A 14,943-nucleotide genomic window follows, 5' to 3' on the forward strand; every position below is an offset into this window, starting at 1 on the left:
AGACCAGCCTGGCCAACATGGTGAAACCCCGTCTCTACTGAAAATACAAAATTAGCCAGGCGTAGTGGCTCATGCCTGTGATCCCAGCTACTTGGGAGGCTGAGGCAGGAGAATTGCTTGAACCTGGAAGGTAGAGGCTGCAGTGAGCTGAGATCGTGCCATTGCATTCCAGCCTGGGTGACAAGAGCAAAACTCTGTCTCAAAAATAAAAATAAAATGTGATTTCTCAAATTGATCTTTATATGCTATCTAGATTTTTAGTTTCTGCAAGTTTAGTGTTGTTTTACAAAATCTTTATTCTTTTTTGGTGATAAACGGCAGATGTAGTCAATTGTGGCTCTTTTTTTTTCTAAGATACTGTGCATGTAAAATGACTATAAAAATTATGCTTATTATAGAAATTTTGAAAAGTCCAATAAAGCTTTAAGGAAATAAAATCCTTCATTCGTACCACCTGGGGAATAAATACTGTAAACCTTGCGATGTTTTGTCTTTCCTCTGTGCTTATATAAACACATAAATATTGTATGCACAGTATGAAAGTATGCCATAAATACTTTTTCCCCTCTTTTCTCCTTAATACTGTGACATGCTTTTTTATGTCATTATAAGTTCCTAATAAATTTCATTAAAATAGCTATATTGTGCCTACTGTGTGCCAGGCACTGTATTTAGCACTTTATGTATATTAACTGCAGTTGGCCTTCAAGTTGGATTTTTTTTTTTTTTTTTCAGGTCATTCGTAGAGTCATGGCTTTTCTGATAAAGCACCCCACCCTTCTCAAGAGGGGTTTTTTTTCCCCCAGCCTCCATGTTCATGTTAAAAATGGCTCTTCAAACAGGATGAGAATCCAAGAGTTGTTACATGTTATCTTGAGGAGGTTCAGTTATAGGTCTTAGTAACAATTCTTAGAAATGAAAAGGCTGGGGTCAGGCACAGTGGCTCACTCCTGTAATCCTAGCACTTTGTGAGGCTGAGGTGTGAGGATCACTTGAGTCCAGGAGTTTGAGACCAGCCTGGAAAACATGGCAAAAACTCATCTCTACAAAAAATACAAAAAATTAGCTGGGCGTGGTTGTGTGCACCTGTAGTCCCAGCTACTTGGGAGGCTGAAGTGGGAGGATCATCTGAGCCTGGGAAGTCAAGGCTGCAGTGAGCCGAGATCATGCCACTGCACTCCAGCCTGGGCATCAGAGTGAGATCCTGTCTCAAAAAAAAGAAAGAAAAAAAAAAAGCTAGATTCTGAATACATTTTGTCTGATGCCTGCGTCTCTGTAGCGCAAGGGATTGCAGTGAACATCTGTTTCCAGAAAAGGGGTTGTAGGTCTGAGGAGAAAAGCTGTCTGGTGGAGAACTCAAGGGCTTGACTGTTTCTGTCTGCGGCCTCTGGCAGACATACACAGAGGCCTTTCTTGTTGGGCAAACACAGCACTTCTTACTACTTCACCTCTCTGTGACAGGAAGGGGGAGTTAAACACCGGCTAGGAAGGACACATCACATAGCCTTTTCCTTCTTCGGGTTTCTAGAAGGCTGCTTATGTTTTCCTCACTTGCATCTCAGACGAGACAGATTCTCATTCCTGTTACTCAGTGGGAGGTTTCCATGAGAAGCTAACAGATAGTCCTCTCCAAAGAGGTCTCGTGGCTAGATAAACTTGGGAAATGCTGGATAAACAAAGTTAAGCAGATTTACTTAATGCAGAATTTCTGTTAACTTCTCAAACCCTTTTGTGTTCTGTGATCTTCGCTAATCCCCAAGATGGGGATATCTAATGCATCATTTCCCAACCATATTTGTCTGTGGAACCCAACCCCCCACCCTTTTTTTGAGTGTCCTGTAGGATTGATGTTTTGCAGAACCCATCTTGAGAAATACCGTCTTGTTGGAATTAAGTCCTAGAAGCACTCACAGGCTTGACTCATCTTCCTTCACATGCATACCTTCTCCTCTGAGTGGCAAGACTGTGGGTCTGCCTTGCCAGAACTTGGGAATTCCATCTTTAAACTCTGGGGGCTTTCTGATCCTAGCTGTTCTCCCTACATATGAGTGTGAGTGTGCTAGACAGCTCACTGAGCTGAAATCAAAGACATTTTCCAGGCCATCTTCAGGGAGCTGAGTATAATTCATTGAACATGAGACCTGAAGTATCATTTTCTAAAACTGAGTGAACAAATACCAAGGAAGAGAAAGATATGTTGAACCTGATGGGGACTAGTGTGAGAAATGGCCTGTCCAGTGTTGTAATGAGATCTTCAAGAACTTCCCTGGGACACATTTGTCCACTTGACACAGAGAGTCGAGGGGCAGGCCCTCGTTTCTTAACATCAGGTTAGCCTGGTCCTCACTTGGCGCTAAAGACCCCGTTGAAGACACTCGAATCTATCTTTCTCTCTCTATTTTTAGATAAGACCTCTGGACTTTCTTCACCTTTTGTTTTACAGAAGAGGATGTGGAGAACTTTGATGTGACCAACTTGTCCCAAGACATGCTGCGAAGCATTGAGGCTGACAGCTTTTGGTGCATGAGCAAGCTGTTGGATGGAATCCAGGTGAGCTGCTTCTGCCCTTGTGGGAGCATCTAGGTCCAGGGGCTCCCAGCAGGCCTTTGGTTTCATTCTTGCTCTTCTGTATCAGGCAGGACCACCCACCCACCCACTATGGCTCCTCCTCCTTTTGGTCCCTCTCTGTCCTTCTTCATTAGCTTTACAGCTTTCAAACAGCAATGGTGGGTTGGGCACGGTGGCTCACGCCTATAATCCCACCACTTTGGGAGGCCAAGACTGGAGGATCGCTTGAGCGCAGGAGTTCAAGACCAGCCTAGGCAACATAGAGAGACCCCATCTCTACAAAAAATTTTAAAATTAGCCAGGCGTGGTGGCATGTGCCTGTAGTACCAGGTCCTCAGTGGGCTAAGGTGGGAGGATCGCTTGAGCCTAGGAGGTCAAAGCTGTAGTGAGCCATGATCACACCACTGCACTCCAGCCTGGGCGATAGAGTGAGACCCTATCTCAAAACAAAAACAAAAACAAAACAGTGATGGTGTCATGTCCCTTGGAGTCTGCAGAAATCTCCATGTTGCCTTGGCTTTGTCATTGAAGTAGACTGCTCCTTTCTGCCCTGCACCCCAAGCATGTTGGTTTTTTCCACACTGCAGGACTCCATTGGGCTTTCCCCCTACACTGTTGTTCTGTAGATTTCTTTGTTTCCCAGAACACTGTCACTGGCCATTGGTACTAGCTTTGGAAAACAGCCTGAACTTTTAAACGTGTTTCAGTGAATGTCAGGTGATAGCACAAGTTAGAGTCCATGTTCATCCTGGGCTCTGTGTCATTTGCAGGATAACTACACCTTTGCACAACCAGGGATCCAGAAGAAGGTGAAGGCACTGGAAGAGCTTGTCAGCCGGATTGATGGTAGGTTCAGAGGGAGAAGAGTTCTCTAGCAATGGCACAGTTGATTCTGATATGAGCCGGTTGTACTTGTGGGTCCTCTCCTCAGCTGTCTTCCTAGCCATGACCCTTTCCAGTGCACTCAGTGCTGCTGGCAGCACCAGTATCCTTCCATATCTCAGCAGGAAGGCAAAGTGAGAACTGTGCTGTTATCTCAAGTTCTTCTTTCCCCTTGGTTTCCTATCACCAGTCTCTATCGGTTCTCCTTCAGCAGCTCTCCTCAGTACACCCCTTCCCCATTTCCCCAGCCACAGCTCTGGTCCAGCTTCCTTCTCAGAGGACTTGCCTCCTCCATACTCTTCTCTTCCAAACTATCTGTCACACAACTGCATCTTTCTGCAGCTCTGTTCTGGCCACATCCCTCTTCTGCTCTGAAGCCTCCCATGACTCTCCATTGCCTTCAGCATCCAGCCTGTCGTCCGGCCTTGTCCTTCATGTTGTGATGTAACTCAGAACTCCTGGGCTTGACATGGAGTCTTCGGGCCTGGCTGATACCCGAGCAGGACTTTACACAGCTTCCCAGGACTTGTGTGGAGTGGGGAAATTGAGATGTGGCTCTTCCTAAGGCACATGTCTTTGAGGAACAGCCTTACAGGAATTCCTCAGCTTTAGCCTAGAGTTGTAGAATGTTAGAACGAAAGGACAACTCAGGAAGCTCTGCTGTTGACTGATGAAGAAACTGAGGCCCCGGGAGAGAAGTCGGTGGGATCTCTAACACTAGTTAAGTTGTAGTAGCTCCCGTAGGACTCTGCCTGTCCTGACACAAATGTTATTTGTTTATAACATTTATAAATAACAAATGTTATTCCCAGGCTTTCCTACTCATTGGATTTTCTGCTTCACCCAAGCAAAGCCTTTCTTCCTTAACCTGCTGCCCACCCCCACCCCCAGCATTGTATATCTTTCTCTCTTCTTTCCCAGGTTCTCTTTTCATGAAAACCTTCCTTGAGTTGTTCCACTCACTCTGTTTTATGACTCAGCATTTCAATCTTCTGAACCCATTTGTTTATTCACAGTTACTTCCCATATGCCGCATGTGGAATGTTTTTTTTCCGCTGTGTCTTATCACTCTGGCCCAGCTGTTAGCCCTCACGGTGGGGCCCCGCGGGCAGGTCTCTGACATCCCTCAAGCGGAGCCTATCCTAGCACAGGGTGTATGCTGCCCTCTTCTGGGGGATAAGCTGGCTGCCAGAGGCTGGTCATCAATCAGGTTCCAACAAGCAGATGTTGTGGTTTCTGCCACTGTCTGCCCTATCCTTATTTTTTCCGCCCTTACAAATACATGATACATAAAGGCATAGTACTTTGGAATAGTGGATTTTTAAGTGTATATATATCTTGGATGTTTCTTTGCATTGTAGAAGTAATACTTCTTCATTTAAAAAAATTTAAACAGGCTGGGAACAGTGACTCACACCTGTAATCCCAGCACTTTGGGAGGCCAAGGCAGCAGGATCACTTGAGCCCGGGAGTTCAAGACCAGCCTGGGCAACATGGTGAGACCCCATCTCTACAAAAAATTTAAAAAGTAGCTGGGCATGGTGGCACACGACTGTAGTCCCAGCTACTCAGGAGGCTGAGATGGAAGGATCTCTCGAGCCCAGGAGGTCAAGGCTACAGTGAGCCAAGGTCGCACCACTGTACTCCAGCCAGGGTGATAAGGTAGGAATCTATCCTCTCCTTAAATTCTTCTCCCCAGAAATAACTGTTGTTTTTTGAGATGGAGTCTTGCTCTGTCGGCCAGGCTGGTGTGCAGTGGTGCAATCTTGGCTTGTTACAGCCTGGACCTCCTGGCTCAAAGGATCTTCCCACCTTAGCCTCCTGAGTTGCTGGAACTATAGGTGTGCACCACGATGCCTGGCTAATTTTTGTATTTTTAGTAGAGACAGGCTTTTGCCATGTTGCCCAACCTGGTCTTGAGCTCCTGGGCTCAACAGTCCGCCCACCTCGGCTTCCCAAAGTGCTGGGATTACAGGCGTGAGCCATGGCACCTGGCCATAACCATTGTTAATAGTTCTTCTTTCAAGAATTGTTTGAAATATTTACCATGTGCCAGGTGCCACTGTAAGCACTTTACTTGTGTTTTCTCGTTTATCTTCCCTGAAACCCTCTGAGGTGTGAGTGATTATTCCCATTTTATAGGTTAGGAAACTGAGGACAGTAATTTAGAAAACAGTCCCACTAAGCATTATTTGGAGAGCTGTCATGTAGAACAGCAGTCAGGTTTATTTGGGCTTACCTGAGAACACCACACAAACACCAAGGGCTGGGAGTCAGGAGGCAGCTGGTTTTGTTGAATATGGTGAAGCGCTTTCTGGTGAATCACTTCATACGTCAGTGGAAGAGGCTGCCCTTGAGTGGAGTTTGTGAGCCCCTTTCGCTGGCAGTGTTCACATTGCTGCTGGCTAGCCATCTGGCGGGGATGCTGAAGAGGAGTTCCTTGCCAGTAGGAGGGTGGCCAAGGTGACCTCCATGGTTCTTTTCCATTCTGGCTCCTTCTCTGATGAGTACTAAGGTGGAGCAGCCAAGTGAACTTCACATCCTCTGCTTTGTGGCCAGAGCAGCCCCACGAAGGAAGTGGGGCTCCTAGAACATCGCTGTGGGATGTTAAAATAGTTGTGTCTGCTGGGCTGAGTTAACCATGCAGTGTTGCCGTGAGATGATGGAGTCAAACATAAAGGACAGTCAGACGCCTGTCTGCCCCTCTGTGTCTGCTTACCCATGAGAGGGGCAGTAAGAAGTGGGGGCCGCTGTTTTGGTTCCTGTGGCCCTTTCAGGGTCCAGTCCCCTAGGATGATGATCCCCAATGATGCTTCCTGTTTCAGAGCAGGTACATAATCACTTCAGGAGGTACGAGGTAGAATACCTGCAGTTTGCCTTCCGCTGGATGAACAACCTGCTTATGCGGGAGCTTCCTCTTCGCTGCACCATCCGCCTGTGGGACACATATCAGGTAGGAGGGATTCCCTGGCCTCTCTGTGCCAGGCTGTCCCTGAGGTGTCCAGCTCCCTGCCAAGTTGTGGAGTGTAGCTGCTTAGAAGTTTCCTCGTCTCCCCTTTTCTACTTCCATGTCTGCTTTAGCTTCAGGGCAGGGCCTTTGCTAAGTCTCTTCACAACTCCATCTCCCCAACCGTGAAAGAGTTTCCCTCCTCCCAGTAGGAATGGAACTGAGAGGACCAGAGCTGAATCCTTGTCAGGGCTGGGAGACCTAACTCTATTTTTTTGCTTCCCAGTCTGAACCAGAAGGGTTCTCCCACTTTCATCTCTATGTGTGTGCAGCCTTCTTGATCAAGTGGAGGAAAGAGATCTTGGATGAGGAGGACTTTCAGGTGAGTGGCCAAGAGCTTAGCGTGGGCAGGGAGTGAACATTAGAATGGGAGTTAGCCCCTCAGTGGGCAGCACAGACAGAAGGTGCCACAGCAGGTACCTGGCTGGGAGTAGGAAGGGAGAAGGGGTGCTCTGAAGGGGTCATCCCTCTTAGTTGGCAGGAAGTCACTGGAGCCCAGGGTTCTTCAGTGTGAGAAGGGTCTTTGTGCCAGAATGGCTGCAGAGTGACTGGGCAGGCCTGAGAGATCTTTCAATCATTCATTGACAAGCATTTATTGAATGCTTGCCACATGCCAGCACTGTCAAAGACAAAGGCTATATTAGGAAGTGAAACAGAGAGAGAAACTGTTCTCATAAAGCTTACATATTCTGATAGTTGTGGGGAGACATACAGTAAACATCATAGTAAATGGTAAATTAAAAAGAATGTAAAGGTGCTAAGAAATAATATTTTTTTAAAAAGTAGAGCAGGGTAAAGGTTTTATTAGGTGATAGAGAAGAGACAGGTTGCAATTTCGAATAAAGTCTCGATAGGTTCACTGAGAAGGTGACGTCTGAGGAAAGACCTGGGGAAGGTGAAGGAGCGAGCCACCTGGACATCTGCAGGAAGAGTGTCTAGGCAGAGGAAACAGCCAGTGCAAGGGCCTCAGGCAGCAGCATGCCTGAGCCATGGAAGGAATCATGGCGGTCACTGGTGTGGCCTGGAGCAGAGTGATCCAAGCGAAGAGTAGGAAGAGGTGAGGTCAGAAGAGTCACAGGGACCCAGATCACAGAGGACTTTGTAGCCACTGTAAGAACTTTGACTTTTACTCTGAGTGGAAGAGGAGCTCTAAGAGAGCCATGAGCAGAAGAGAGTGGCACAATCTGACTTATGTTTCAATAGGGCCACGCTGGCTTCTATGTAGACTGTAGGTGTGGGCAAGAGTGGAAATAGAGATCACCCAGGGTGCTACTGTAGTCCTCCAGATGAGACATGAAGGTGGTGGGACTTGGATGGTGACAGTGGAGGTGTGAGAAGTGGGCAGATTTTGGATCTATTTAGTAAATAGAGCCAACAACATTTCCTGATGAATTGGGTGTAGAGTACAACAGAAAGGGGTGAGTCTGGATGGCTTTATAGTTTATGGAGAAGGCTACAGTGGGGACAGCAAGAGTCCAGCTTCGGGCATATTGGATTTGAAGTACCATTAGACGTCTAAATAGAGATGCAGACTAGGCAAATATATCTTGAGTTTGGAGTTTGAAAGAGAGATCTGGACTGGACCTATAAATTTAGGAGCCTTTGCCTAGACGCTACTTAAAGCCAACACACTGGATGAGATCCCTAAGGAAGGAAGGATGGACAGAGAAGGGGACCAGGGCCCCAGCCCTGACACACTCTTATGTGACTACATGAAGAGGTCAGGGAGCAGAGGAGGCTGAGAGGGGATGACCAGCGAGAGTACAGCCTCCAGGAATCCCTGGGGTGGGGGTGCTTCAGAGTCCCTATGTAGAAAACTCAAGAAGGGCCTGTGTTAGGTGGTGGGTGGGCTAGGAGCTGTTCCAGGGTCAGGGAAATAAGGATTAAGGAGAGAGATTGTCAGGCTCTCCAGAGAGAATCATTGGGGTTAGGGGTGGGGAGTGTATTGCTTTTATGCTTTGCACGTTTCTGAACTGAGAGTTTTTTTGGTTTGTTTGTTTTTAATAGGTATATACTTATTTTAAAAGCAGGGGGAAAAGCCAGAGAAAGTTGAATGCTTTTATAAGTTCTAACTATAACGTAGATGTTCTGAAGATCAGCAGTGTCTCATGTGATCCCTGAGCATTACCACTCTGTGATTGGTGTTAGGCGGCAAAAGAACAGAAGACTGTTTAGTAGATAGATGGAAAGACAGGACCCAGCTTGCCCAAGTAAGGGCTGTGGAAGAAAAAGGAGAGCGGATGCGTTGATTTCTGTGAGTAGATGCTAGCCATGGTGCCGAGGCTTCAGGCTACTGATTAAGAACCATGGCTTCTGCCAGTGAGCAGCATGTGTGGCATTCTAGGATAAATGAGGACAAGGGGCTGGAATGGCTGTATGCCGGGATGAGCTATCCATTTTGATAATGTGGTTGAGGTGGAGCCGGATAATAAGAGCATGAAGTTTAATTTAGTTATCATGAGCGAGGCTCAGAGCTTTGCCATACGTGATAAAAGTGCTTCCCAGATCAGCTCAGGGAGGTGCAGATGATTCCTGGAACGGCTTTTAGCAGTTCACAGTATCGGCAGAACAGAGGACAATACTCTGTGACTTTACAGCTATGTTAATCCTGGAGATGTTCTTTACTGGGTAGCATTTTCAATTATCTGGTAGGTCTGCGGTCTTTTGGCAATACCCAGCAGAACAGCATTGGGACTATTGTCTGCTGCACTATTAACACCTCGATTAATCCTGTTCGTGGAGGAGTCTCAAGTCTTTCTTTCAGATAAAATAGAATGGGCGATTAAACTGGATAAGGTGAAAAGTTCCTCCCACCTCCATAGTTCTAAAATTCTATGAATGATAAAAGAAGAAAATGTGCCTGGGTGTTAGGCTAGACAGGCAGTGCCCTTTAGGAGACAGAATCATGGCAGAGGTGTGAGGAACAAGGGCACAGAGCATTGTGTAAGGTTGAACTGTTGGGTGTGACTTTCACAGAGAAAGTAGGCACGTGTATCCTAACTGCTGAAGGGCTGCTTGTGGTGAAATCACTGTGAAGGAAGCTCTGTAGATGAATACAGGTATTGTAAAAAACCAAACATGCCCAGCCTGGAAGAGAAGTTTTAGGGCTAAAAGCCACCTTAAGTGACTCAAAGAAAAACCAGGTGAAGTGGTTACAGAAATAAAAGTGGTAGTTGCAGCAGTTTTAGCAGACCAGCAAACTGGTTACACTTAAAGAACAGCGAAAAAGAGCCAGATATAAGGGAAGCCAGTAAGGGGTCCAGAGAGGAAGCAGATAGCTTCCTGTCAAGGTTGGGGACTGTACACAATAGTACAGTGGTTAAACCATGGTCTTTGGAGCCAGACTGCCTGGGGTCAGATCCCAGCTCTCCCAGTTTCCTAAACATGCAGCTGTAAGTAAGTAACTTGTTTCTCTGTGCCTCCATTTTCTTATCTATAAATGGGGCAATAGGACCTACCTCCTTGGGCTATGATGAGATTAAAGTAACAAATACATGTGAGGCAGTTAGAATAGTGTACTTGATACATAGTCCTCAAAACAGTGCGCTTATTATCATTGATATTAATACTACCTTTAGTGTATTCATGAGTCCTGGAAGCAATGAGGCAAGCTTTAAAAACCCACTTTTCTAATTAAGTGGTTTTTAACATAATGAGTAAACCATACAAGGTTCATACTGGGGGAAACTGCTGACCTGGATGAGGAAACTGGGATGAGGCATCAGAGAACACAGGGGCAAAGGGCTGGGTCCCAGCTGCGGCAAAACCCCCCAGCAGCAAGGGTGCGTGCTTCTCCCTGGCCAAGCAGTTGTCTGGGGCCACTGCCTGGCAGAGGGACCAAAAACTGACAAAGGAGATCACACTGAGAGGTTTCCTTCCTGAGACCGCTGGACAAAGAAGCCTGAGGCACATTTGCACAGAGGACTCTGGGAGCAGAATGGCTGGATCCTCTGGGGCCCATGGGCGGCTTGAAATGAGAGCTGTCAGCAGAGCTGGGTCAAAGCCTCTCGTGGTAGGAGGGGACTCTCGACAATTCCTGCCCTCAGCCTGGGCTAGTGTAATAGAATCGTAGTAATAATGTTAGGTTGAATCATATGCAATTGTTTTTGTAGATCAGAATGATTGAATATTGGCAGTTTTGTGAGGCTCAATCTAATAGCAGCTAAATCTTAGCGCTTTTTTTTTTTTTTCTTTTTTTCTTTTTTTGAGATGAAGTCTCGCTCTGTTGCCCAGGCTGGAGTGCAGTGGTGTGATCTCGGCTCACCGCAAGCTCCACCTCCCGGGTTTACGCCATATTCTCCTGCCTCAGCCTCCCAAGGAGCTGGGACTACAGGTGCCCGCCACCTCACCCCGGCTAGTTTTTTGTATTTTTTAGTAGAGACGGGGTTTCACCGGGTTAGCCAGGATGGTCTTGATCTCCTGACCTCGTGATCCCTTTGGGTTCCCAGCACTTTGGGGAGACCTCGGCCTCCCAAAGTGCTGGGATTACAGGCCTGAGCCACCATGCCCGGCCTTTTTTTTTTTTTTTTTAAAGTAACTAGGCCGAGGTCACCCGAGTGAGTGGTAGAGGCCTGGAATCCACTCTCTGAACCACTATGCTTTGCTGCCTGTCAGTCCCAGGCCTGCCAGGTGCTTCCTGGAGCTCTTGAGCTAAACTCACATGGTGGCTGTTCCCAGGCAAAGATCTGCTTATGTTTCCAACTCAAGATTTCTTCTTCCCCATGTATCCCCCTACATTGGAGATTGCTAGCAGGCTTTCTCCTCACAAAGAAACATTTAGCAACAACAACAAAAACCTGTTGTTTTAAAACTGAAAAAGAATTCCTCCCAGGGTCTTCCTTGTGACCTCCTCCGATTCTGGCTCCTGGGTTTTTCTCCTTCCACTGCCAGAAAGATCCGTGATCTCCTGCTGCCGTTTCATGCTCTCCCTCCAAGTGGCCTGAAATCACCTCGCACGCATCCCTGGGGGAAGCAGAGGCTCTAATGCTCCAGGGCGGACTGCAGCAGGGAGTCCACAGGGCTGGTGCAGGTTATGGGTGAAGAGCAGCTCTGGGCCTATCTGTGGAGCCATAGAGCCCTACCTGGGCGCTGGTGGCGCTCTCAGGCTTCAGTTAGATCAGTGGCTGGGGAGGCCGTGTTGACTGGGGAGGAGCAAGAGTCTCTGAGACACGGGAAGTGTTCTCTGTTTTCATCTGGGTGGTGGTTAATTGGGTGTGTGCTTACGTAAAAAGTCATCAACCTGCACGCTTAAGATTTATGTCATGAGTCCACCCTCAAAAGGTTGGAAGGAAAGTAAATGGCGGAGACAATGTAAGAGTGCTCAAATCTACCTACCAAATAGACAAATAGATGTTTTCTACCCATTTTGATGCGGGTCGTTTTTACAGAATCACAATTCATTACCACAGTGTACAGTTATGTAAGTTATGTACTACTACGGAAGTGAATGGAGCTTCTGTTACCCAGCGGGGAGCCTGACGAGGACTGTATCTGCCCAGAGGACAGGGCCATCTGGGCCAGCAATAGGAGGCCTGTTAGGGCCTCCTGTTTCCACTCTGATCCTAGAAAAAGGAAGTAAGAGGCCAGGCATAGTGGCTCATGCCTGTAATCCCAGCAGTTTGGGAGGCCACAGCAGACAGATCACCTGAGGTCAGGAGTTCAAGACCAGCCTGGCCAACATGGTGAAACTCCATCTCTACTAAAAATACGAAATTAGCCAGGCATGATGGCACACACCTGTAATCCCAGCTACTTGGGAGGCTGAGGCAGGAGAATCGCTTTAACCTGGGAGGCGGAGATTGCAGTGAGCCAAGATCGCGCCAGTGCACTCCAGCCAGGGCAGCAAAGTGAGACTCTGTCTCAAAAAAAGAAAAAGAAAAAGGAAGTAAGCAAAGGGAACTTTTGAGGGAATACAGCTGGAGCCTGTGAGTGCTGAGAGGCCTGCTATCCCCACAGGTGTTTGTAATGAAAACATGTTTTTATTCCCAACAGCCATTGGCAGAATATGCCATCAAGGCAGGTTGCAGATGTCAGACTTGGGGAAGACTTCCCAAAGCAGATGAATGTCAGACCTCAGGACAGGAACTGGTTGAGTGAGTTCATGATGAGGAAAGGCATGACAAGCCCCCTGTGGTCACTGCAGCACACATAATTACAACCCAAAACCAAGGGGTTACAACAGGGAGCAGGGAAACACCTCCAAAAATCAAAAATTCACTGCACGTGTAGACGAGCATAAGCTGTGCCCAGTTGTGGGCACTTAGATGAGCAGCAGGCAGAAAATCTGTACAGTATTAAGCGACCCATAGGAGGCCTGAAAACCGACTCTAGGATAATAGTTCTGTGAAGAGTGTCTGCCTGAGTCAGAGGGGACAGGTGCCTGAGCAAATACCTGGTCACTCTATTCTAAAAAGTCATCTCGGGAAAGCAGCAGCAGCAAAGCCCAGAACATGGAAGCCCAGGAATATGTCGGCCAGCGCCAGCAAGGCCTCAGAGGGCTCAGGACAGAATTTGAGAAGCACCATGCAGGGCACTCTAAGGACTAATAACCAACATTTCTTTAAATACATAAAAAGAGGCCAGGTGCAGTGGCTCATGCCTGTAATCCCAGCACTTTGGGAGACTGAGGCAGGAGGATCACTTGAGCCTAGGAGTTCAAGACCACCCTGGGCAACATAGGGAGACCCAGTCTCCAAAAAAATATTTAAAAATTAGTCAGGCATGGTGGCACACACCTGTAGTCCCAGCTACTTAGGAAGGTTGGGTGGGAGGATCATCTGAGCCAGGGAGGTCAAGGGTGCAATGAGCCATCAGTGGACAACAGAGTGAATCTCAAGTGAGTGAGTGACTGGGTGAGTGACTGAGTGAAATGACAAGGGAGTCAGCTGGAAGAAACCATTGGAGAGATTCCCACTCTGAAGGTTTCTTTTGTAGGAGACAGGTCAGGGTTATTAAATAGTGCTAAGCCCGTAGGATGTTCCAGACCTCAATAATAAACTAAATGTAAATAAATCCCTTGAACCAGATGGCATCCACCCACCACTTCTGCAAGAACTCAAGGGTGCGATTGTGGAACATTGCCCAAATGGGGGCCCTGTCTTTACAGACATTTGGTGAATTGCCAGTTTGAATCCTGCACACAAGGGTTCAGAGGGAACCCTGGGAACTGAAGATCTTCTGCCCAAAACAAGCTGGTGTGAGAAAGGGCACAATTCCTAGACATATGAACAAAAACAAGCCATTGAGGGAAACTACACAGCTTTCTTTGAGAGGAAAGTTTGTCAAATGCCTAGATTCAGGAAGAGCCAATGAATAAAAGTTTGACTCTCAACAAGCTTGTATGGCAGGGACGTGTTTTTGAAAAGTTGTCTTGGGACCAGAGGAAATGTTTTGCCTCCTCACTGATTCTCAAAATAGAAGAGGTTTGTTTTAAAGTATTTGACTAGAAAGGTATTTTTACATGCTTGAATACACTTTACATTTGCAAAGAATGTTCCAGTACTGCAAAGTGATTCTATATACAGTATCTTATTTAGTAGCACATATTTAATGTTCTTTTGTTGCTCATCATTATACATCCTGTCTTTGGTTGTGCCAGCCCTTATTGCAGAGTAAAATTAGTCAATTCTTAGTCACCAGCTGGGTCACACTGGTGGCTGGGAAAGACCAAGAAGAGGCAGAGGAAGAAGTGGCACTGATAATAAAAATCCATTCAAGAATTTAGCTGTAACACATCTGCAGCCGGTTCACACCTCTCAGCTATAAGACAAACTGGATACTTTGTAAGGACTGTGGCCTATTATGCACCAAAATCCCTTACTAAGATTGTCTGGGTGAGCTGCCTGCTGGGTCCAGTGATACATTAGTAAACAAAGAAGTTGAAATAGAAGGCTAACATATGCTTTGGATTGCTTGGCAGTGTGACACCAATATGGCATCAAGCCTTACTATGAGTCCAAGGACTTAATGACTAAATAAAAGTAAAAATGAACAACAACAAAAAAAGTGAATGCTTCTAGATTTCCTTCAAACAGCCTCTTTTATGACTTTTCTTTTTGTTCCTTCTACTTTATGCCTTACTTCTCATGCCAGGGCAGGCAGTATATAGTCTAGTGACAGTGAGCACATGCCCAGATTGTCTGGACTCAAACGCCTGGCCAGCACTACCCTGTGACCCCAGGCAAGTTCCTTAACCCTGTGCCTCAATTTCCTCATCTGTAAAATGGAGGTAATAATATGTATCTCATAGAGAGATACATATGAGATTAATCCTATGAGATTAATCTCATAGGATTAAACAAACTAGTACAAAGTACATGTGAAACATTTAGAGCCCCATCTGTTACGTAATAAGTGCTCAATAAATGCCATTATACGGATTATCTTTGGTGTTCTTCCTCTTCCTCCTCAATTATTCTCCCACCTTTATTGGACAGTCTTTAGTGGAATTTTCCTATACTTTTCCTATACCTTTCCCTTTTCAGAGT

General features: G+C 46.5%; 1 protein-coding gene across 1 annotated transcript in view; it reads left to right on the top strand.

The window, feature by feature from the left end:
- TBC1D22B (TBC1 domain family, member 22B) overlaps positions 1-14,943 on the top strand; it is a 73,132-nt gene that overhangs the window by 50,457 nt on the left and 7,732 nt on the right. Inside the window, exons 9-12 of the mRNA XM_011986615.1 lie at positions 2,444-2,550; positions 3,339-3,414; positions 6,276-6,403; positions 6,684-6,779. Coding sequence (XP_011842005.1) covers positions 2,444-2,550; positions 3,339-3,414; positions 6,276-6,403; positions 6,684-6,779 — 407 coding nt within the window. The remainder of the gene's footprint in view (positions 1-2,443; positions 2,551-3,338; positions 3,415-6,275; positions 6,404-6,683; positions 6,780-14,943) is intronic.

The sequence above is a fragment of the Mandrillus leucophaeus genome, unplaced genomic scaffold (assembly GCF_000951045.1).
Source record: "Mandrillus leucophaeus isolate KB7577 unplaced genomic scaffold, Mleu.le_1.0 Scaffold3, whole genome shotgun sequence".
Taxonomy (NCBI): domain Eukaryota; kingdom Metazoa; phylum Chordata; class Mammalia; order Primates; family Cercopithecidae; genus Mandrillus; species Mandrillus leucophaeus.